This window comes from Melanerpes formicivorus, unplaced genomic scaffold, assembly GCF_026170545.1.
Source record: "Melanerpes formicivorus ecotype bairdi unplaced genomic scaffold, bMelFor1.0.p_v2 SCAF_21, whole genome shotgun sequence".
In the NCBI taxonomy this organism is placed as follows: Eukaryota; Metazoa; Chordata; class Aves; order Piciformes; family Picidae; genus Melanerpes; species Melanerpes formicivorus.
Window position 1 is genome coordinate 12,530,075 of NW_027142373.1, and position 22,174 is coordinate 12,552,248.

Genomic DNA, 22,174 nt, shown 5'->3' on the forward strand with positions numbered 1-22,174 from the left:
TGACTAGACCATGGCACCAAGTGCCACATCCAATCCCCTCTTGAACACCTCCAGGGACGGTGACTCCACCACCTCCCTGGGCAGCACATCCCAATGACGAATGACTCGCTCGGTGAAGAACTTTCTCCTCACCTTGAGCCTAAACTTCCCCTGGCGCAGCTTGAGACTGTGTCCCCTTGTTCTGGTGCTGGTTGCCTGAGAGAAGAGACCAACCCCTTCCTGGCTACAACCACCTTTCAGGGAGTTGTAGAGGGCAATGAGGTCACCCCTGAGCCTCCTCTTCTCCAGGCTAAACAATCCCAGCTCCCTCAGCCTCTCCTCACAGGGCTGTGCTCAAGGCCTCTCCCCAGCCTTGTTGCCCTTCTCTGGACACCTTCAAGTGTCTCAATGTCCTTCTTAAACTGAGGGGCCCAGAACTGGACACAGGACTCAAGGTGTGGCCTAACCAGTGCAGGGTACAGGGCAGAATGACTTCCCTGCTTGAAACATTTTGAAAATACCTGAAGCAAAAATTTTAACTGAATGCATTTCAATAAGGGAAAATGTAAAGTTGTAAGAATTCAGGATAATAACTAAAATACAGCAACGAACTTCAAATTGTTTCCATGGGAAAAGCGCTACGATTTTTATTGTCTAGGCATTGATTAGCTAGAGACTGCTGAAGGACTAGGCAGCGACTGCAAAATCAGAGTGACAGAACTTCACATTGTGTGCAGTCCTCTCACTTTGCACCACTGGAGGCATTCACTCTTCACCTTCTGCCTTCTTGCCTTGGAACTCGCGGCTCTTGGCGCGGAGCTTGTTGACCTGCGACTCTGCAATGTCAGCTCTCTCCTCGGCTTCCTCCAGCTCGTGCTGGATCTTGCGGAACTTGGAGAGGTTGACATTGGACAGCTCCTCCTGTATGGGGAGAAGGAGAGAGAGAGAGAGAGAAAGTAGGGTTTAAAATGCTTTAATAATGTTCCTACTGCAGCACTGCACTGGGCATGCCTTGGTGATTTGCCATTACATAGTGGAAAATTAAAAACATAAAATAAAGCAGATTGTGATGTGTCATTGTCGCTGGTGAAGCTGGGGAGTCCAAAGGAACAGAATGACTCACAGAGTCACAGAATATTAGGGGATGGAATAGATCTCTAGAGATCAATTTGTCCAGTTCCTTTTGAAGCAGGATCTCTGTGCTAATGCACACTGGGCTGTTTGAATAATTACATCTAATTGCAGTTGTTTCCATTCCATATATCAATATTTCCACTCATCATTTATTTACTGCTATAAAAGAATGTATTACATTTTGTAAGGTTTTTTTTTTTTCCCTGAGAAGCAGAAACATGGAATAAATATGGTGAAAGGAAACAGAGATCTACTCCCATGGTTCTAATCTGAGCCTTTGCTGCTGTTTGTGCTACAGTACTGCTCATAGACACTGTATTTTACAGCCCTCTAGACCTATGAGGCCTTCAGCCAGAACAGCTCAGCTGTTCCTTCCAGAGTGTGCAAAGAGAAAAACAAAAAAAGTTAAACATTTGAGCAGTTGTGCAGAGAAAAGCAGCAGCACAGAATTCTGCCTCTACCTGGGTGGGGACTGACTGCACAGAGCTATACTTACAGCCTCCTCTGCTTGTCTCTTGTAGGATTTCACCTTTGTTTGGAGCTTGTCCACCAGATCCTGAAGCCTGAGAACATTCTTCCTGTCTTCTTCAGACTTAAAGAGAAGGACAAGAGAGTGAAGCACCTTTATTACCCCTCCTTTTTGAATGCCCTTTATGTGAAACAGAAAGTAACTCTGCTTGTCGGCCACTGCTGTCCGGTAGGACAAAGCTGATAGCCCAGGCCTTCCTAATGTGAGCAGAAAGAGGATTTCTTCTGATCTTCAGTCTTCTCCTTTTTAACTTTGTGATTTGGGACAGAAAGAATTCCCTAAGGGCTACATATTGGCTTCCTGCAAGAAGGATCTGTCAGGCCGGCTGTGTCTCCTGCCTTACCTGGTAGGTCAGCTCCTTCACCCTCCTCTCGTACTTGCGCACACCCTTCACGGCTTCAGCGCTGCGCTTCTGCTCAGCATCCACCTCCCCTTCCAGCTCTCGCACCTGCAAGGACAAGCCCAACTTTGCAGCTTCCCTCACACCTCTCCAAGGGATCTCCTCACTCACACACCAATCCCAGCCCTACTACGCACTCTGGCCTCCAGCTTCTGGATTTGCTTCTTGCCTCCCTTCAGGGCCAGCTGCTCAGCCTCATCCAGACGGTGCTGCAGGTCCTTCACCATCTGGTCCAGGTTCTTCTTCATCCTCTCCAGGTGGGCACTGGTGTCCTGCTCCTTCTTCAGCTCTTCTGCCATCATGGCTGCCTGAGTAGAGCAAAGGGTCAAAGCCATTTTGGTGCTGGAGACACTTTGGGGCAGAATTCATCCACAACCAGCACCAAAAGGAGTCCCCAGCTCACATCAGTGATGGCCTTCTTGGCCTTCTCTTCAGCGTTTCTGGCTTCCTGGATGGTATCCTCCATTTCTCCCTGGATTTGGGCAATGTCTGTTTCCAGCTTCTTCTTGGTGTTGATCAAGCTGGTGTTCTGCAGAGAAACATCAGAGGTTTGTTTTTGCAAGCTCATTATTTCAAATCAAGGACATTCCAGCATTTTGAATCTTTTCAGACATCATTCTGTGAGAAGTCATTACTGCAGGTTTTTCTGCAACATTTCTTGTCACTGCAGAACAATGTCCTTTGTTAATCCAACAATTAATTTATTCATTTGAAAAGGAGTACATAGAAGTATGATCTGTGCTACATCTTATCCACCATGTCTGGCACAGGGAAGTAATAAAAATGGACTGAAGACAGCAAAATGCCTCCTTTTCAACATAATTAGGAAAAGGAAATCCAGTTATACTGACTGGAAAGAGGGGAAACATTTAGTATTTGAAACTAGACATCACAGTATCACAGTATTACCAAGGTTGGAAAAGACCTCAAAGATCATCAAGTCCAACCTGTCACCACAGACCTCATGACTAGACCATGGCACCAAGTGCCACATCCAATCCCCTCTTGAACACCTCCAGGGATGGGGACTCCACCACCTCCCTGGGCAGCCCGTTCCAATGACGAATGACTCTCTCGGTGAAGAACTTTCTCCTCACCTCCAGCCTAAACTTCCCCTGGCACAGCTTGAGACTGTGTCCTCTTGTTCTGGTGTTGATTGCCTGGGAGAAGAGACCAATCCCTTCCTGGCTACAACCACCTTTCAGATAGTTGTAGAGAGCAGTGAGGTCACCCCTGAGCCTCCTCTTCTCCAGGCTAAACAATCCCAGCTCCCTCAGCCTCTCCTCACAGGGCTGTGCTCAGGGCCTCTCCCCAGCCTTGTTGCCCTTCTCTGGACACATTCAAGTGTTTCGATGTCCTTCCTAAACTGAGGGGCCCAGAACTGGACACAGGACTCAAGGTGTGGCCTAAGCAGTGCTGAGCACAGGGGCACAATGACTTCCCTGCTCCTGCTGGCCACACTATTCCTAATGCAGGCCAGGATGCCATTGACCTTCTTGGCCACCTGGGCACACTGCTGGCTCATGTTTAGGCGGCTGTCAATCAGCACCCCCAGGTCCTTCTCTGTTTGGCAGCTCTCAGCCACTCCGACCCCAGCCTGTAGCTCTGCCTGGGGTTGCCGTGGCCAAAGTGCAGCACCTGGCACTTGGACTTGTTAAATTCCATCCTGTTGGCCTCTGCCCATCTGTCCAGTCTGTTGAGGCCCCTCTGCAGAGCCCTTCTGCCCTCTGACTGACCAACATCTGCTCCCAACTTGGTGTCATCTGCCAATTTGCTGATGACTGTCTCAATCCCCTCATCCAGATCATCTATTCAGTATTCAGTATTCAGTATCACTAAGGTTGGAAGAGACCTCAAAGATCATCAAGTCCAACCTGTCACCACAGACCTCATGACTAGAGTAGGGAGGACACTACTGCCCACTGCAGGCTTGAACTCATGACCTTCCCATTAAGGGTCTTATGCACTACCAACTGAGCCACATTTTTATTTTAAAACTATTACCCCTTGCCCTGTCAGAACATGCCTTGATGAAAAGACCACCCCATCTTTCTTACAGGCCCCTTTTAATTACTGAAGGCCCCAATAAGGTCTCCACAGAGCTTTCTCTGTTCCAGGCTGAACAACTCCAATGCTCTCAGCCTTTCTTCATAGCACCATCTTTCTGTCTGACCCTCAGAACTACCTATTCTCACACTTTATGCCATCATGCATCCACATTAGTCCTTGTATTTAGGGTCTCTACTGCATTTGTTCCACCACTGCTTTCCTTTCCTTTCTTCAGATGCCTTTTAAAACACATTAGTTATACAAGAACCCCTTTTCATCAATGAAGATATTGAACAGGATGGGGCCCAGCACTGATCCCTGGGGGATGCCACTGGTGCCTGGCTGCCAGCTGGATGTGGCACCATTCACCACCACTCTCTGGGCTCGGCCCTCCAGCCAGTCCCCAACCCAGCACAGAGTGTTGCGGTGCAAGCCATGAGCTTACAGCTTAGCCAGCAGTTTACTGTGGGGGACGGTGTCAAAGGCCTTGCTGAAGCCCAGGTAGACCACATCCACAGGCCTCCCCACATCCACCAGGTGGGTCACCTGATCATAGAAGGAGATCAGGTTGGAGAGGCAGGACCTGCCCCTCCTAAATCCATGTTGGCTGGGCATACTCCATAGGTTTCAACACTTGCCTGCTGGGTGACTGCTGTGATACATTGCTCATGTCAAAGTCTACTTGACATGGGCTACATCCTAGCCAAGCAGTTCATCCCAAGTTTCTTGCTAGAGTGAACCAGCAGATTTTTGCAAGTCTATGAGGATCCCCTGGTGTGACATTTCAGCCGTGTAAGGAATGAATGTTGCTGTAGTCTCAGTTTCAGCCCCTGACTGCTACAATGGAAAATCATTTGGCATGTGTAACTAAAAAAATATATGGTACCTGTGACTAAGTGTCTGCCCTCTGGGGGTTAAGATGCAGAGAATGTGACAGCATGGGTTTCATCAAACACAACCACAGGCAATGTACACACTTTTTGAGCAAAGATCTGTCATTCCCCTGTTAGTATCATCATCTTACCAGTACCATTGGAGTATCATATTAGTGCTGCCCAGAAGGCCAATGGCAGCCTGGGCTGCACCAAAAGAAATGTAGCCAGTGGGTGGAGAGAGTGGATCCTGCCCCTCTGCTCTGCTCTGCTCTGCTGAGACTTCACCTGCAATGCTCTGTCCAGCTCTGGGGCTTTTTACATAAGGACATGGAGCAGCTCCAGAATAGGACCATAAAGATGACCAGAGGGCTGGAGCAGCTCTCCTACAAGGACAGGCTGAGGGAACTGGGGCTGTTTGGCCTGGAGAAGAGGAATCTCCAGGGAGACCTTATAGCTATATTTCAATATCTGAAGTGGTCCTACAGAAAGGCTGGGGAGGGACTATTTAGAAGGGCCTGTGATGATAGGAGAAGGGACAATGATTTGAAAGTAGGGCAAGGTAGACTTAGGCTGAAGATTAGGGAGAATTTCTTTACTATGAAGATGCTGAGACACTGGAATGGGTTGTCCCTTCCAACCTGATGCATTCTGTGTGGTTGTGTGTGTGATTGTGGTGGATATTTCAGAAACACTAACTCTTGTCTTCAAAGTTGAGCCTCCAGTGGTGACTGGAATAAAGCTTACAAGTGTTGCCCTATTACCAAGAATGTAACTTCTCACCAGCTGCACTCACCTGGCTGTGGAGGAGCTGCACACGCTCACTTGCATCCATCAGTTCCTGCTCAGCTACCTTTCTGCATCTCTCAGTTTGCTCCAGGGCTGCTCGTAGCTCCTCAATTTCAGCCTGCAGCAGGTTTGCTCTGCGCTCCACCATGGCCACCTGCTCCTTCAGGTCCTCTTGTGTTCTGAGAGCATCATCCAGATGGATCTGAGTATCCTGCAGAGCCATTGAAAGAAAGTGTAAGAAGATTCAGAAGTGTTTGGCACTGAAAGTACCAGCTAAGACATTTATCAGTCAGCAACTTATGTTCAATGGACCTTCAGCACTCCCTGAGTGTTCCTCAGGTTCTTCTGTGCCTCTGCAGCCTGGCGGTTGGCATGGCTCAGCTGGATCTCTATTTCATTCAGGTCTCCTTCCATTTTCTTCTTCAGCCTCAGGGCTTCATTCCTGCTCCTGATCTCAGCATCCAGGGTGCTCTGCATGGACTCCACCACTCGGAGATGGCTTCTCTTCAGCTGGTCGATCTCCTCATCCTTCTCTGCTATCTTCCTGTCAACCTCAGCCTTCACCTGGTTGAGCTCAAGCTGGAGGCGCAGGATCTTCCCCTCTTCATGTTCCAGGGAGGCCTGGACAAGAATAAATTGGAATACTTAAGTGAGAAATTATGAACCTGAAGCTCTGAGTAGAAAGGGAAGACATGTTTAGATAGTATCTCTACACTTTTATAGAAATACGCTTACTTTTCTGTCTGGGAATGACTTCACAGTGCTTATAATGAGATACAAGATGTGTAAACCAGCAATAAATAATCCTTCTGTACCTCAGCTTCCTCCAGAGCAGCCTGGATTTCAGATTTCTCCTGCTCAACCTGCTTCTTGACCTTCTCCAGCTCATGAATTGCCTTTCCTCCCTCGGCAATCTGCTCCGTCAGGTCGGAAATCTCCTCTGTGGGAGCAAAGACCAATGGAAGGGGCAGGCACAGAGCAGCATGGCAAGGGCCCTGCCACACCAACCTGACAGCCACCTTGGTCACCTGCAGGCACACAGCCAGGTGGAGCAGTGTATGTGGGGGATTGGTGGATGGCAAGGAAGCCCCTCCAGGAGCAGAGGGCCAGGCACTTACGCTGCAAGTTCTTGTTCTCCCGCTTGAGCGTTTCCAGGTGGTCCAAGGACTCCTCATAGGCATTCTTCATCTTGAACAGCTCTGTGCTGAGAGAGCGAGACTCCTTCTGGGAGGCTTCCAGCTCAGCCTGCGTTTCCTCATACTTCTGCTTCCATTCTGCCAGGATCTGAAGAGAAATGGGATGTGAGTATGGCTGTGCTGGTCAGGAGGACATGCTCTACCCTGGAACCCCAGGGCTTGAGCCCAAAAGACCTTGTCAAAGTTCTTCTGCTTCTTGTCCAGAGCTGCACAGGCAGCATTTGATCTCTCCACATCAATCATCAGATCCTCCACTTCATTCTGCAGCCTCTGCTTTGTCTTTTCCAGAGAGGCACATTTGGCATTGACAGCTTCAACATGTTCCTCTGCCTCCTGCAGGCGCTGTGCCAGCTTCTTCCTGGGGGGAGATAAGCACAGCTCAGAGTTAGCACAGAGGAATCATTGTGGTTTTCATCAGAGCAACCTTAACTGTTTTGAAGTGTGCAGTCACACAGAGTGAAGGCTTTAACTCATCCTGTCCTCTGCATTTGCCTTTACTAAGTCACTCAACTTTGTACAGGATAAGATTCCCCATCTCTGTTACCCTTCCTCAATCAAATCCATGACTTATTCTCTGGAGTGTCTGGCTGTGTCTCTTTCAACATTGCCTTTGAGTCTCCCTTGGCTTCCTCACACCCTGACACCACGTACTTGGCCTCCTCCAGCTCCTCCGTGCGCTGAATGGCGTCCGTCTCATATTTGGTTCTCCACTGAGCCACTTCACTGTTGGCCTTGGACAGGGCTCGCTGCAGCTCCCCCTTGGCCTCCTGCTCCTCCTCATATTGTTCCCGGAGCAAGTCACAGTCGTGGCGAGCAGACTGCAGGGCGTGGGCCAGGGCGTTCTTGGCCTGAGGGGAAATAGTGCAAGAGGGAATGGAGATACCCTGGGAAATGTGCTGAGTGGAATGCTGACAGACACTGGATCATTCTTCTCTGAGAAAGATGGCAAGTTCCTGAGTGGGAAAGGAAGAGGCAGGAAGCAGCAGAAGTCATCATGGACAGACTGCATGTAAGGGTCACCAAAGGCAGTGTGGGAAGTCCTGTGCTGCATTGCCCACGTGGTTCATTTTAGTCCCTCTCATCTTGTTGGCTCTGTAATTTCAGTTGTTTCTGAAGCTCCTCCTTAACAGAAGGAATCCAATGGATACTTTGAAATTTGGAAATCCTTCTCACCTTGATCTCTTCCTCCAGGTGCCTCTTGAGTTCCTCAATCTGCTGGGTGAATGCCTGCTTGCCTCTTGACAGCTGAGAAATCAGAGTATCTTTCTCCTCCACCTGGCGTGAATATTCACCTGGGAGAGTTCAGATGAGTAAAAGAATCTTTTAATGGCTTATTTAAAAGTGTTAATCTTGATAATTAAAATGCACATAAAGCATTCTTTTCCCTTTCCTGGAATCCTAGTCACTGAGACCTATCCACATTTCTAAGTATGCAAACAATTGATCTTACATGCAAGAAGTGAGATACATGATGCCCCCTTCTCCAACATCTGAACAGCCTCACTGGAAGTTTGCGCTAAGTCCAGTGGTCACTTTAAGCCTTAAGCTTACAGAACAAGTGTTGCATCATGTATGCAACCAGGTGTATCACTGATCTCTGCTTAGTGTCTCCTGGGAAGCAGAAGAGTGGAGTCTCAGTCATGGGATGTATAATCTCTTCTTTGAATCAGAATAGTGCGGGTTGCAAGGAACCTCAGAAGATCATCTTGTTCCACCTTTCATGGGAATGGCTCCTAGATGAGATTGCTACTCCATCCAGTTGTGTCTTTGAAAGCTCCAGTGGTGGAGACTCTACCACTCTCCTGGAGAGGTTATTCCCATGACTGGTTGTTCAGCCCCTTTAATATGTTACTGGCCCTGCTCCAGGCTGTCCAAATCTGTCTCATACTGAGGAGCCTAGCACTGCCACAGCACATTTTTGGCTCATATTCAGCTTTAGTTTCCAGCAAGACCGCCAGGCCATTTTGACCTTTCATTTTAAAACCCAGGTTATAGGCACTGCTCCCTTAAAAAACAGAAATGTCTTACCAGATTCTGTTTGCAGCCGAGCTCTCTGAGTACTGAGGTCGTTAATTGTGCGCTGCTGTTCCTCCTCCTTTGTCTTAATTTCACTCAGCTGATCTTCTAGGGAGCGACACATCTTCTCCAGGTTTGCCTGTGTGCAGGGAGAAGGAAAATGATTGAGAGTTTAAAATGTAATTACTGAGAACCTGAAGTTTCAGAAATGGCAGAAAAGAAGCCATTAACTTAGAAGTAAGACCAAAGTGTATCATCTGCTGAATCTTCCTCTGAAGTGTGCATCCCCAGTTCCAACACCTGTATCATTTATCAATGTGCCTCCACATTTTCAATGGCCAAGAAGAACGATGGGACACTGATATGAGGAATTAATGTAATTTTCTGGTGGGTTCTTAGTGGTTTTGTCATTGCATTAGTTAAGGGAAGAGAACTCAAACAGAAATAAAAAGGGCAGAGAATGGGAGGAGTAATTTACACTTTAGAAGAAACTAAAGGACTGATCAGTGTCTTTCATTTCACCATCACAATGTTCTGAACCAAGCAATGAGACCATACAGTTTCTTAGATTAAGTGCTTCAGGTGAGATGTTTTAGTTATCATCTTAAGGATGAAATATCTTATTATGCCAATGTCAAAATAAAGTACGTTAATTGTAAATTGCAAGTATTTATGTTAAAGTAAGAGTAACTCAAATCTCTATGTTAAACTATGAGTAGTTCACTAAGTTCAAATTACTATGAAGTAGTACCTTGGCTTTCGTGACAGACTCCATGTTACTGGCCAGGTCATCAATCTCCATCTTCAGCTCACTCTTCTCCTTCTCCAGCTTCTGCTTCACCCTCTGCAGGTTGTCAATCTGCTCCCCAAGCTCAGCGGTGCTGTCCGCGTGCTTCTTCCGCAGGGCGGCAGCCGTGGCCTCGTGCTGCAGCGTGGCCTCCTCCAGGTCCCGACGCATCTTCTGGAACTCTGCCTCACGCTTCTTGTTCATCTCAATCTGAGCTGCTGTAGCCCCTCCTGCCTCTTCCAGGCGCTCACTGATCTCCTCCAGCTCCCGGGAGAGGTCAGCTCGATGCTTCTCTGCTTTTGCCCGAGAGGTTCGCTCGGCCTCAATTTCCTCCTCCAGCTCCTCAATGCGAGCCTGGGGAACACAAGAGACCCTTCACACCCATGGCCTTCTCCTGCCTGACCTGAGTCTAGGTGAAAGAGAGGAAGCAACAGAGACTTGCCTGCAGCTCCTTGATCTTCTTCTGCAATTGCATGCCCAGGGCTTGTTCATCCTCAATCTTGCCCTGGATCTGGCTGATCTCAAAGTCTTTCCTTTGAGCAAAGCAAACCATGTTAGAACTCAAAGGAAAGAGACAAGTTCAGCAGCACAGTGCTCAGCTGCCCTACAGCCTCACTTACTTCTTCAGTTTCTCCTCCAGCTGCTGCTTATCATTTTCCAGATCCATGATGGAATCCTGGTTCATCTTCAGGTCTCCTTCCAGTTTCCTCTTGGCTCTCTCCAGGTCCATGCGCAGTTTCTTCTCTTGCTCCAGGGACCCTTCCAGCTAAAGACAAGAAGGCCATCAGTGCTCTGCCACACAGCTCCAACTCCACACCTGTCCTCTTCTTGCTCTTTGCCTGGGTGCTTACATCATCCACTTGCTGCTCCAGCTTGGTTTTAGCTTTGGTCAGAGTGTTGACTTTGTCCTCCTCTGCCTGCAGGTCATCCAGTGTCTGCTGATGAGCCTCTTGGAGAGCTTTCTTCTCTTTTGTCAGCTTGGCAATGGTCTCGTCCAGGGCTGCCATCTCCTCTGTCAGGTTTTTCACCTTTGAGAAGAAGGGAGAGGTGTGAATAAAGGAAGTATAAAGTACAGGAGTCCTGGAAGAGCAGAGTGTTCTTTGCTGAGTTGTGAGTGACAGCTCCTGCCTCATACCTTGTTCTCAGTGGCATGCTTTTCCTTCTCCACCTTGGCCAGTGTTAACTCCAGGTCATCAATATCTTTCTTCAGCTCTGAGCATTCATCCTCCAGTTTCCTCTTCTTGGCTGTCAGCTCAGCATTGAGTTCTTCTTCATCTTCTGCTCTCTCTGTCAGCTCCTTAATTTTGGCTTCCAGCTGGATTTTGGTTTTGATGAGCTGGTCACACCTCTCCTCAGCATCAGCCAAAGCATCAGCTTCCTAGATGTGAATCATTTGAACAGAAGAATTTTCAAAGAATTACTTTCTCTTATTTCAAACATGTGGTTATTATTTTTCAAAACAGCTTTGCAATATCCTTCTTTTTTAAACTTCAGTAACTACATCTCTCTGCCTTGGGCTGCCTCCAGCTGAAAATACAGGCTCTGAGCATTTTTTTAAAGAGCTTATTAATTGCTCATGCAACTCCAACATTAATTTGAAGTCAGAGCCTGAAATCAGGTATCTGCCTTGTATCTTAAAATAATTTTATTTATATTGCATTTGATTGGCCTGGAAGCTGGCATTGTAGTGCTACTGAGAGAACCATGCAGGCAGATTTTTAAGCATGTCCTGTTTAAAGCTGGAATGCTAAAATCTCCAATATCCAGCTGAGAAAATCTTATTGCAACTCTCCCAAATATATTTACTGAGTAGGAATTTAGTATTTATTTTTGGCAAAATTCTGTGATAAGATCACAATCCCCAAGGCAGCATCAGACATTTTTGTAGTCTTTGTGGTCAAGAATTGTTTGGAAGGGAGGCTGGCTTCAACCAGGGCAGTCTCAATCCCTGAGCTGGCCTGCATTCTAAGGTGCAAGTTACTAAGAAGTAATCTTCATTTTCTACATATTGCTTGTTCTTTTTGTCTTTGCTCTACTGAGGAGCTGCATCCAGTTTTGGGATCCACAGTTCAGGAGGGACAGGGATCTGCTGGAGAGAGTCCTAGGGAGGGCTACTAGAATGGTGAAGGGACTGGAGCACTGCCTGGTGAGGAAAGGCTGGGAGACCTGAGGGTGTGCAGTCTGGAGAGAAGACTGAGAGGGATCTGATCAAAGTCTATCAATATCTGAGGACTGGGGCTCAGGCAGGAAGGGACAGGGACAGCCTCTGCTCACTCGTGGCCTGAGTTAGCACTAGGAGCAATGGATGGAAACTATAGCACAGAGGCTCTACCTCAACATGAGGAAGAACTTCCTTACCGTGAGGGTCACAGAGCACTGGAACAGGCTCCCCAGAGAGGTTGTGGAGTCTCCTTCTCTAGAGACTTCCAAGCCTTGTCTAGATGTGTTCCTGTGTGTCCTGCTCTGGCAGGGAAGTTGGACTGGAAGACCTCCAGAGGTCCCTTCCAACCCCTAACATCCTGGGATCCTATGAACACCATCCAGGAAGAAGACTTTTTATAGCTCAGTGAGAAAGCTAGGCTGGAGTTTGCCTCATGTAGATTTCAAAGTCTGTCAGGGTATCACACTGCAGTCCATTCAGCCAAAAACATGTACGCTAGTGGATAACTTGCATCATGCTCTCAGCAAATGAATGTCTTATTGGCAAAGATAAATAAAACCTGAGACTGCTGGCTCAGATGCAGACTTCTGCCCTTTAGACATCAGAATGGTGTTACATTAATTCTGATCATTAGTGGTAAAAAAAAATTAAGGGGATTATTGTGGTTACTTTTTTTATTTCTAGGGGAAAAGAGGAGGACCTCACTTCCACTTTCATCAGTGTTTGTCCTGCAGAGACACAGAGGAGGGAGAAATGCCTGACACTCTCAGCCCCTCCTACTCCACCTGAATCCACTTGATTCTCCAAATCTCAACTTCATTTACCAGGTGATATCAAAATTTATGTAACAAATACAATTTTACAAAGAGATGAAAATTGCTGCTGGAAGTTGCCCTTTGTGATTTGGAAGGGTCTTGCTGCTAATGGTAATATTTAGGAAGCAGAAACTGCTTACTTCTCTCTTGATTTAAAAGTGCAATGATACATCACAGATTTAGTAATATTTGTAGATTTCAGCTTAAATCTTCTTTGTGATTTTCCTTCCTGTTTCATAAAGGATGTGTATATTTTTAAAGTATTTACTGTTTGGGGGTAATGTGTCTGTTCCTTTACCTTTTGCACAGGACATTACAAAACGTTAGCAATACTCACAGCCTGCACTTGCAGCTGCAGATCATTTTTCTCTTGCAGCAGGGCCACCATTTTCTCCTCCAGCTCCTTCCTCTTGGCCTCAGATTTTGCAAGCTCTTCCTTGGTTTTCTCAAACTCCTCCTTCATGTTGGCCATCTCCTTCTCAGACTCTGCACTCTTCAGCAAGGGCTTGATCTTGAAGAAGAGCTTCATCCAGGGCCAGTGCTTGACGTTCATGAAGGCCCTAACGTTGTACTGGATGCAGAAGATGGACTCCCTGCAGGGTAATAAAAGAGATGCTACATATTTTTAAATTTATAAGATGTATTTAGCTGCATACATTCATATGGATAACATGAAGCTCTACATATAATATTGTATAGCTCTAGTCTGGTCCCTCTGTATATAAACACTCCATGGACAGTTTTGAAGTCCAGATGGTTGGTTCCATTTCATGGTAAAAGAAAAGGAACACCTCCAGAAGCTGAAATTAATTAATGTCTTTGTAACCTCATGAGGATTGGCCTAGCAGGCAAAATAATTACCTACCTCCTCTCCATCATTTTCTTGAACTCCACTCTCATCAGGTAACCTCTGCACATGGCCTGTGTGCGGGTGATGAGCTGTGCCAGCTTCTCATCCCTCATCTCCTCCAGGAGCCCCAGCAGCCCAGCTTTGAAGAACACCTTGAGAAAGAGAACATTGAAGCACCTGACTGCCAGGCAGAGCGCAGCACAGGCACACAAAGAGTGAGTCAAGGAGGGTTTGTACCTTGGTGTGGCCAAATTTGTACTGGGTGTGGTCCACATCGATTGACCCAAGGAGCTTCTCAGAAGCCTTCTTGCTGTCAATGAACTGTCCCTCTGGGATGGCACTGGCATTCAGCACCTTGTATCTGTGGGAGGAAGTAGAGTATGAAGGTCAGATTCCTGAAAACTTCATCAAACTCCTCCTAACTACTACCATTGTTGAGATTCCCTGAAGGTGGAAGAGAAGTGAATGAGCCTGAGCTCTGTTCTATTGTTTCAGAAATCACATTTTCATGGGGAAATATGGTTTTAGGAAAAAACTTGCACTTTCTTTAGTCCCAGAATTCTTAAGACAGAGTGAGTACTTACTTCCATGTGCAAGTGCTGATGTATCTCACATATCCTGTTATCTAATGCCTTGTTTCCAAATAAGAACTTTACATGCAAGAACAAAATACATGGAGAGGAGAAGTAATCCTTCACTCCCAGTCGTGGCAGTACATACTAAATAGTTTCCAGCTCACACAGAACTAGCAACAAGATCTTTTTGTTTCATTTGTTTTGTTAGTCTTTTTGTTAGCCTAGAATATCCTCTAGTTTCTTTATTCACATTTCTCTGCTGATGGCTACAAGTCATCTTACTTTGCCACCCAGGATGTAATCAAGTCTAAGCTAGTCAACTGTATTTCTGGACAGTCACTTAAAAAATGCTTTATCTCGTACAAGAATATGAATCAAGGACAGAAATGAGTAATTGCCCCTTGAAAATGTCTGTTATTCTGGTCAGCAATAGGAAGAAATTGTGTGACTAACTTGGGCAACTGGTCTTAATATATCTAAAGGTAAGTACAGTGAATCCCTCCCATAGCTCCCACAGCAGTTAGAAAACATGGAAATGCAAATTATTCAGCATTGATGGATGTTATGGAGGATGGATGACACAGAATCTGACCTCTGTTTGAAGTCAGCATAGAGGATTCTGCTGGGGAATCCCTTCCTGCAGATGCGGATCCCTTCCAGCACGCCGTTACAACGCAGCTGGTGCAGCACCAGCTCGTGCTCCATGGCACCTAAGAGATTACGTCATGAGTTGCTACTTCACTGTACTGCACAGAGGAGAGCTGATTTACCGCACCTTTGAATCTGAACAACTTACCAGGTGTTTTTGTTTCATTAGGAATGAGGCATCGCACAAAGTGGGGGTGTGTGCTTCGCAGGTTGCTCATCAACTTGTTTAAATTTTCCTTAAGAGCAAAAGCAAAGACGTGGGTTTCAAAATGTCACTTAGACAACCCCAGTGTTAGATGGAATAAAACCACTGCAATAAGTCCATCATCAGTTGGGTTTTTTTACAGAACTTTCAGGCACTTATGGAAGAATACTTCCAAGGATGCAAAGTGAAACCTTTTTTACTAAGAGGCACAAGCCTTTAGCCTTTCCCCACCCAAGGATTTTGTGTATTAGATCAATCTAAACTGAACTGAATTTGCTGTATAGCTCTCCAGTAAAATTTATGATGATTATTTGACAGTACCCGGAAAAGAGCTGAGACAGTCTGGAAAGAGGAACCCTTCTTCTTGGCACCCTTTTTGCCACCGCCTCCGCTCTCTAAACAATAATTAAAACAAAACAAAACAAACAACAACAACAGCAAAACAAACAAACACACAAACAAAAAACACAAGAAAGGAAGAAACAACAGGAGTACCTGGTTAGAATCTGAAAAAAAAATTGTGTGTTCATCCTAACAGAAGAAATGCAATAACATGGTCAGAACTGCCCAATGCATACAGTGTTTAAAGTTACAACCTGAGACCTGATTTTTTTCAGATGATAGCAAAATGGCTTCCAGCTGAAATTAAGAAAATGCAAACAAGAAATAAAACTGTGGTATAGTAAGTGTTGTGGTTTTAAAGCTGGATGCCTTTAAGAGCCACAGAGTTGAGGACCTCCAGATGTGACTAGAGACTCCAGAGGTGCACTGGAAGCTGTAATCTTTTGCTATTTCAATGCTGTAAGTCCTGCATCTCTATAAAAATTGGGCATTTCTCTTGGTTCTGCCTTTTTTTTCCCCTCACACTCTGATCTCCTGTACTTGCAAGGCCTTATCTCTGGCTGTGTGGAGGAGGTTTGCAGCCTGGCCCTAGCCTTGGGCAAGCTAATTTTCACTGCATCATTTGGGTCTGGTTAGGGAGGTATGGGACAGAGGAGGAGGGCATGCAGGCCTGGGATTTTGAGGCCTGTTTTGGGGGGGGGGGGTGTGTGTGAGGTTTGGGTAGCGTGGCCAAGGTAGACTATGGATTTGGTATTTCCTATGCTTTTTGGTGCTGTTGTAATTAAATAAATAGCTAGTTAGCACATCAAATGCAGCCTTTATATATCTTGACACCTAAAGGTATGCATAATTGTAGCATTGCATTGCATTCTCTGAAGTGTTTGGGAGTGCCCCATCTTGCAGAAATGTTGTTTGACAACCAGCCTGTGTCACTGTGGTACCAGCCTTCAACCCTACAGATGTAGTTAAGGTCTCTAGGGAACAGAGTGAACAAGTTCCAAAAAGCAGATGAACTTTTGGGAGTTTAATTTTTGCAATGTAAATAATATTTGCCCTGTAAATTATAGTAGAAGTAACTTCAAAGTAATCACCTGCTTCTGCCCCACCAACAGAGGCAAAGAGCAAGGCCAGTGTCTTCAGGGATGATTTCTGGTACAGCCCCACAACAGTTTCATTCAGAGGGTCCTTGTTCTTCTCCAGCCAGCCAGTGATGTTGTAGTCCACAGTGCCAGCATAGTGCACCAGGGAGAAGTGAGCCTCAGCCTTGCCTTTGCCAGGTTTAGGCTTCTGGAAGTTGTTGGACTTGCCCAGATGCTGGTCATAGAGCTTGTTCTTGAAAGAGGTGTCAGTTGCCTTGGGGAACATGCACTCCTCTTCCAGGATGGAGAAGATGCCCATGGGCTGGGAGAAATAGGAACATGTGATAGGACAGTGTCAAAGTGAGAAGCAGAGAAAATGTATATGAGACAGAAGCTGAAGACAAAAATTATGCAAAAGCCCTTCCTCAGAATGCCTGCTCTTGGTTCTGTAGAATTTTCCACGCATTGTGGATGTGCCATCAGTCATATGAAAACAAACTCAAATGTAGGTTTCAAGGCTGAGATGCAATAAAGATTTAGCACATTTACTGTTTGCTTATTAGCTGAAGATGGAAAGCAAAATGAGTGACATCAGTAGCATTCAGATGTAAAGATGATGTTACACTTCCTAGATGATTTTTTCAGGAAACAAGAAAGACAATGTCTTTAAACACATTAAACCAGGAGTCACTCAGTGTATCTCCTCACTCACTATGCTCTCTCAAAGTACCTGTGTTTGAGTAGGATCTCCAGAAGAGTGACTAGGCCTTTTTGTCCTATGTAAATTGTATGGACTATGTCACAGGATCCCACAGGCAGTCAAGTAACAAGCAAACAAAAATGAATGTGAAATATTGGAGCCCAGAAAAAACTAATATTATGTGATGTGTTAAGTGTGAATGCTACACATTGGAGTGATCTAATTTGAGCATAGAAGATTTCTTTTGCATTTTACATCTGGAAAACTATTAAATGTGTAGGGTTCAAGAACCTTCTCAATGAGCTCGATGCAGGCAGCCAGGTCCATGCCAAAGTCAATGAACTCCCACTCAATGCCTTCCTTCTTGTACTCCTCCTGCTCCAGCACGAACATGTGGTGGTTGAAGAACTGTTGCAGTTTCTCGTTGGTGAAGTTGATGCACAGCTGCTCCAGGCTGTTGAACTGCAGAATGCAGAGATTTAATTACTGGTACAGTTCAGTTTCAGAAACACTTGCCAGATTCCAATAGGCTTGATTTCCAACCCATTAATATCTCCCTGACTGGGATCCTGAATTTTTAGTCACAGGACTGGACAGCCTCATCCTATACTTTTGCTGGGTCTCAACATATTTCTGAGCTCTGAAAGGAGTTTCAGAGCTTAGTCTAAGCACATCTTTTCATCTGCTTCAAATTGTCTGCACTGCCAGTCTGTTCTCAAGAAGTCAGAGGGTATCTGGCTTCACCGTCAACAAAATGTTCCTTCACAGTGGCTTATTTTACCTTCCTCAAAAATCTCATTCTGCTATTACCTGTCAGTTGTCCAACATTTCTGTGTTTGTTTTCACTGCAATTTTAACTTCTGCATGCAACAATAAATATCTCTAAAAATCTGCAGCCCTTGAGGGACAATGCAGATTATGAGAAGGAAAAGAGTGCCATTCCTACAGGAATGCCAGGATGATCCAATAAATAAAAACAATCCACAATGTAAAAGAAGAGTATATTTTACAAAATAATTAAATATCAAACCCAAACTACTGCAGTTTCTTAATGCCTGTTTGAGGAAAGTTCTGTGAAGGTCCTCCTCTTACATCAAAGATCTCGAAGCCAGCAATGTCCAGCACACCAATGAAGTACTGCCTGGGCTGCTTGGTGTCCAGCTGCTGGTTGATGCGGACAACCATCCAGAGGAACATCTTCTCAAAGACAGATTTAGCCAAGGCACCAACTGAATTGTATACCTAAAAAAAGAAAAAAGAAAAAAGTTCCCATCAGAGGCATGAGAAAATTCAGGTTTTTATTCATGGCATCTGTTTTCTATCATCACTTGTTACTTACCTGCTGCACAGTTTGACCCTTGGTCACATATTCATTGCCAACCTTGACTCGAGGGTAGCAGAGGGCCTTGAGCAGGTCTGCTGAGTTCAGACCCATCAGGTAGGCAGCCTTGTCAGCAACTAAGGATGTAAGCATAAAGCAGGATCAAATATTAGCTCTGCTTCTTCCACTGAGCTGTGCTCTCCCTGCCAGGTCCGCTGGTTAGGACACGCTGCTGCTCTGCAGCAGCAGCACCTGGGCAGAGGAGCAGGCTGAGGGCAGGGTTCTGAGCCTGAGTTACTGCTTGGAGCAGGAAGGGTTTGGTGTAACCTGCACTCTATTGAACAGGCATTGCTGGTACCTTCTGTGCCATCCGGCTCTGCCTGCTCCTCACGCTGCTTCTGCTTGAACTTCAGGTTCCCGTAGTGCATGACAGCCCCTGTCAGCTTGTAGATGGCTGTCTTCTCATCAGGAGTGAAGCCCAGGATGTCAATGGCACTCTGCCAAAAGAGTCACTTGGGTAAGTGCCTGTTAGAGGTGAGAGTCCACCAAGGAAAGCTTCTGTGTGATACTTACATCTGTGGCCATCAGCTCTTCCTGGTCGTTGATGCTGGGAACTGTGATCTCACCTTGACTCACATACAGGTAGTCATATGGGTTGGTGGTGATCAGTAACATCTCTGCAAGGCAGACAAAACACCAACAGCTCAAATGTAAGTGCCTCATAACGGAATGCAGTGCTGTCCCCTGACCTTGACTGGAGCACTTTGTGATCTTTCCTACCAATTAGCTCTGGCTTCTTGTTGGACATGATCTGGTAGAAGATGTGGTAGCTTCTTTCTGCCTTGAGCTGGAAAGTGACTCTGGACTTCTCCAGCAGATCTGGCAAGGAAGGTAGGAGTGAGTTAGCAAAGACCCAAGGAAGGCTGGAAAGGAAAGAGCCAGATCAGGATGGTCACTTACAGGTTTCAATGTCAGCAGAAGCCAGTTTTCCCGTGGCACCAAAATGGATTCTGATGAATTTACCCTGAGAGGAGCAGAAAAGTCAGTGGAGGTCTCTTGTGGCAGTCCTGACTGCAAGAATATTGGAGGCAGCGTGCTGACAGGAAAGAAATTGTTTTGTGCCAGGCCACAACTTACAAAGCGAGAGGAGTTGTCATTCCTCACGGTCTTGGCATTGCCAAAGGCCTCCAGCAGTGGGTTGGCACTGATGATTTGATCTTCAAGTGTCCCCTTAAAATAGAAATCTTAATGTCATGATAGAGCTCACAGATCAGTCTGACAGGTGCAGGTTCCTACGCATAGAACCTCACCTGCATCTTGCCTGTTGGCTGCTGCTCCTCCTTCTTCTTGTCCCCACTGGCTGCAATTGTTGCAAAGTACTGGATGACACGCTTGGTGTTGACAGTCTTGCCTGCACCGGATTCTCCACTGCCAAAGCAAAGGGAGAAGCAGAGAGCCTGGGGTCAGGCAGGAGGTCCCCTGGCACCAGGCAGCCCCGCAGGGACCCAAGCAGGGAGGGTACCTACGTGATCAGGATGGACTGGTTCTCCCGATCTGTGAGAGGCAGAAACACAGAGACTGTTAGCAGTTGTCCTAAGCTGAACAAGAAATACAGCTGTAAATGTAAGTTGGGGATTCTTCTAAAAAGTCCATGAGTAGTAGTCCAAGTAGTTAATAATTGGGGACTACCTTATTCCCTTCCAGTTACCAACAGTAGACAGCATAATTTGACAACTATGTGTAGAGTAGTCCTCACACAAGCTCTATGCCCACCTGCCCTTCGCACAGTTCTCAGCAAGAAATCTAGCCCAGCTGCCTACCTGTGTTGAAGAAGAGGTTATATGGAATTGCAGTTCTTCTCAGTGCAAAATGTCGCAGTCAGATAATGTTTGTGCAGTGCAGAGTGTAGGGTTTCATGCAATAAAGTGCAAACAAGACACAGTGCTGAGCCCAGGCAAGCTTCTGGGTCAGTTTCACTGCAAATTAATTCCTGCATAACTCAATCAGTTTCTCAGACAAACATCTCAGTGATGTTTGTAGCTGGCTTGTCACATGCTCCAGGGAGATCAGTGAGGTTTCTGGGTTTAGATTGCTGTGAGGGATGTCAAGGACTCACCAGTCAGCATGAACTGATAGGCGTTGTCTGAGATGGAGAAGATGTGTGGAGGAGCCTCCTGGCGCTTCTTGCCTCGGTAGGCCAACACCACCTCCGGGTTGTACACCGGCAGCCACTTGTAGGGGTTGACAGTGACACAGAAGAGACCCGAGTAGGTCTGTGGGGAAGGGGAACATGATGCTAGTTTTGGAAAGCTGAGGAGAGTTGACAGATAAGGCAAAGGTGAATAATGTTCTGGGGAGACTAGGATAGTAAGAGAACACAAAGTGGAGGAATGACCTGTCAGAGTATGGCTAACATATAGCACAGGAGCAAAAAAGGTAAAAATGTGGAGAAAAGGGAGAGGAGGAAAACATTCAAGAAAGAAAGGAGAAATAGATAAATGAGGAGAAAAGAAGGCAAGAAATCAGGAAGATCTTTGGAGAGATGGACAGATGTCTTCAGCTCCTCAAAAGCAAGAACCTTCTCCTGCTGCTGCTACTTACGTAGATCATCCAGGCTGCATAACGCTCTTTGAGGTTGTACAGCACCGCGGGTTCGTGCAGGTGGGTCATCATGGCCATGTCCTCGATCTTATCGTACTTGGGAGGGTTCATGGAGAAGATTTGATCATCCTTCACAGTCAGCGTCTGACAAAGACAGGAGAGATATTTGCCATCTAAAAGCCCACAGTAGGATTAGATTGCATTCTTAAGTGTTGTTTGGGGATTTTTTACTCACTTCTCCACCTTCGGTCTTGACCGTGACCTTTCCTGCCTCTTTACTCTGGATTGTGCTTTTCACATAGGACTCCTTTGCATGCACCACGAAGACAGATGACTTGGCATCAAAGGGCTTGTTCTGGGCCTCGATCCTCTCCTTCTCTGACTTGCGGAGGTAAGGAGCAGCCTCCCCAAAGATGGCCATATCAGCGTCTGACGACATGGCTGCTGTTTGCTTTCCCTTCACTAGGGGTAGTACAAGAAGTACCTGTGAGGGTAGAAAATACATTACGGTAGTGCATGATGAAAGGACAGCTCCCCAGCACAGTGGATTAGTTGGTGCTCTGCTCTGTGTATGAACCAACTGAGTTGGATCTTCCAGTTTTTTGCTCATTCAGAGCTCTGTTCTATCATTTTCTTCCCTTAATTTCTGTTTGATGTAGTCAGATCCCTAGGCTTATGGAATGACTCCAAAGGAATGCTTTCTGTGTTTTTTTCCCCACTTGTTTGTTGAATTAACTTGTTTGTTGAATACACAGATGCTTTCCAAGGCTGCAAGCACTGCCCTCACAAGATATTCCCAATTTTGAAACTTTGGAAGGCCTCTCATGTCTTTTTTGTTTAGCACCTTTCAGACTATGAGATGTGTTTCCAATAAAGCCCTGGCAGAGGCAGACTGCACTGGCTATGAGAAAAGATGATATTATTAGCACTTCTCATTAAAGACATTCCCTTGGGGTAAAACAGTCCAAGTTGTCAAGTATTTCAACTATTCCACAGATCCATCTGCTAGCAAACAAAGCTGATATTCTCTGCTTTGATCTTTTTTTCCTAACAGGAACTGTGCCACTTGCATTCAGCCACTACTGTGTAAAGATATATTGGGTCAGTAACTCTGTTTGCTATTGCC

General features: G+C 46.0%; 1 protein-coding gene across 1 annotated transcript; it reads right to left on the reverse strand.

The window, feature by feature from the left end:
• Positions 1-613: 613 nt before the first annotated feature.
• LOC137447761 (myosin-1B) lies at positions 614-21,502 on the reverse strand. The gene is made up of 38 exons (XM_068151635.1): positions 21,284-21,502; positions 21,049-21,192; positions 20,564-20,720; positions 19,974-20,001; positions 19,758-19,875; positions 19,585-19,677; positions 19,408-19,471; positions 19,228-19,326; positions 19,021-19,124; positions 18,806-18,944; positions 18,466-18,584; positions 18,219-18,368; positions 17,418-17,588; positions 16,439-16,748; positions 15,327-15,400; positions 14,949-15,036; positions 14,745-14,862; positions 13,815-13,938; positions 13,593-13,729; positions 13,065-13,320; positions 10,887-11,129; positions 10,603-10,779; positions 10,372-10,517; positions 10,194-10,284; positions 9,716-10,105; positions 8,977-9,103; positions 8,122-8,240; positions 7,600-7,796; positions 7,123-7,306; positions 6,871-7,036; positions 6,568-6,692; positions 6,065-6,373; positions 5,760-5,963; positions 2,446-2,571; positions 2,180-2,350; positions 1,986-2,090; positions 1,610-1,705; positions 614-900 (listed from the first exon to the last, which is right to left on the reverse strand). Exons 1-38 carry the CDS (start codon positions 21,485-21,487, stop codon positions 745-747), a joined length of 5,829 nt encoding a protein of 1,942 aa, XP_068007736.1. The 5' UTR covers positions 21,488-21,502; the 3' UTR covers positions 614-744.
• Positions 21,503-22,174: the final 672 nt, after the last annotated feature.

Coding starts and splice junctions, on each gene's coding strand:
- LOC137447761 (XM_068151635.1), bottom strand. CDS start 21,487: ATGTCGTCAGACGCTGATATGGCCATCTTTGGGGAGGCTGCTCCTTAC. Junction 19,876..19,973: donor AACCAGTCCATCCTGATCAC/GTAGGTACCCTC, acceptor TTGCTTTGGCAG/TGGAGAATCCGGTGCAGGCA. Junction 10,106..10,193: donor AGAAGATCAAGGAGCTGCAG/GCAAGTCTCTGT, acceptor TGTGTTCCCCAG/GCTCGCATTGAGGAGCTGGA.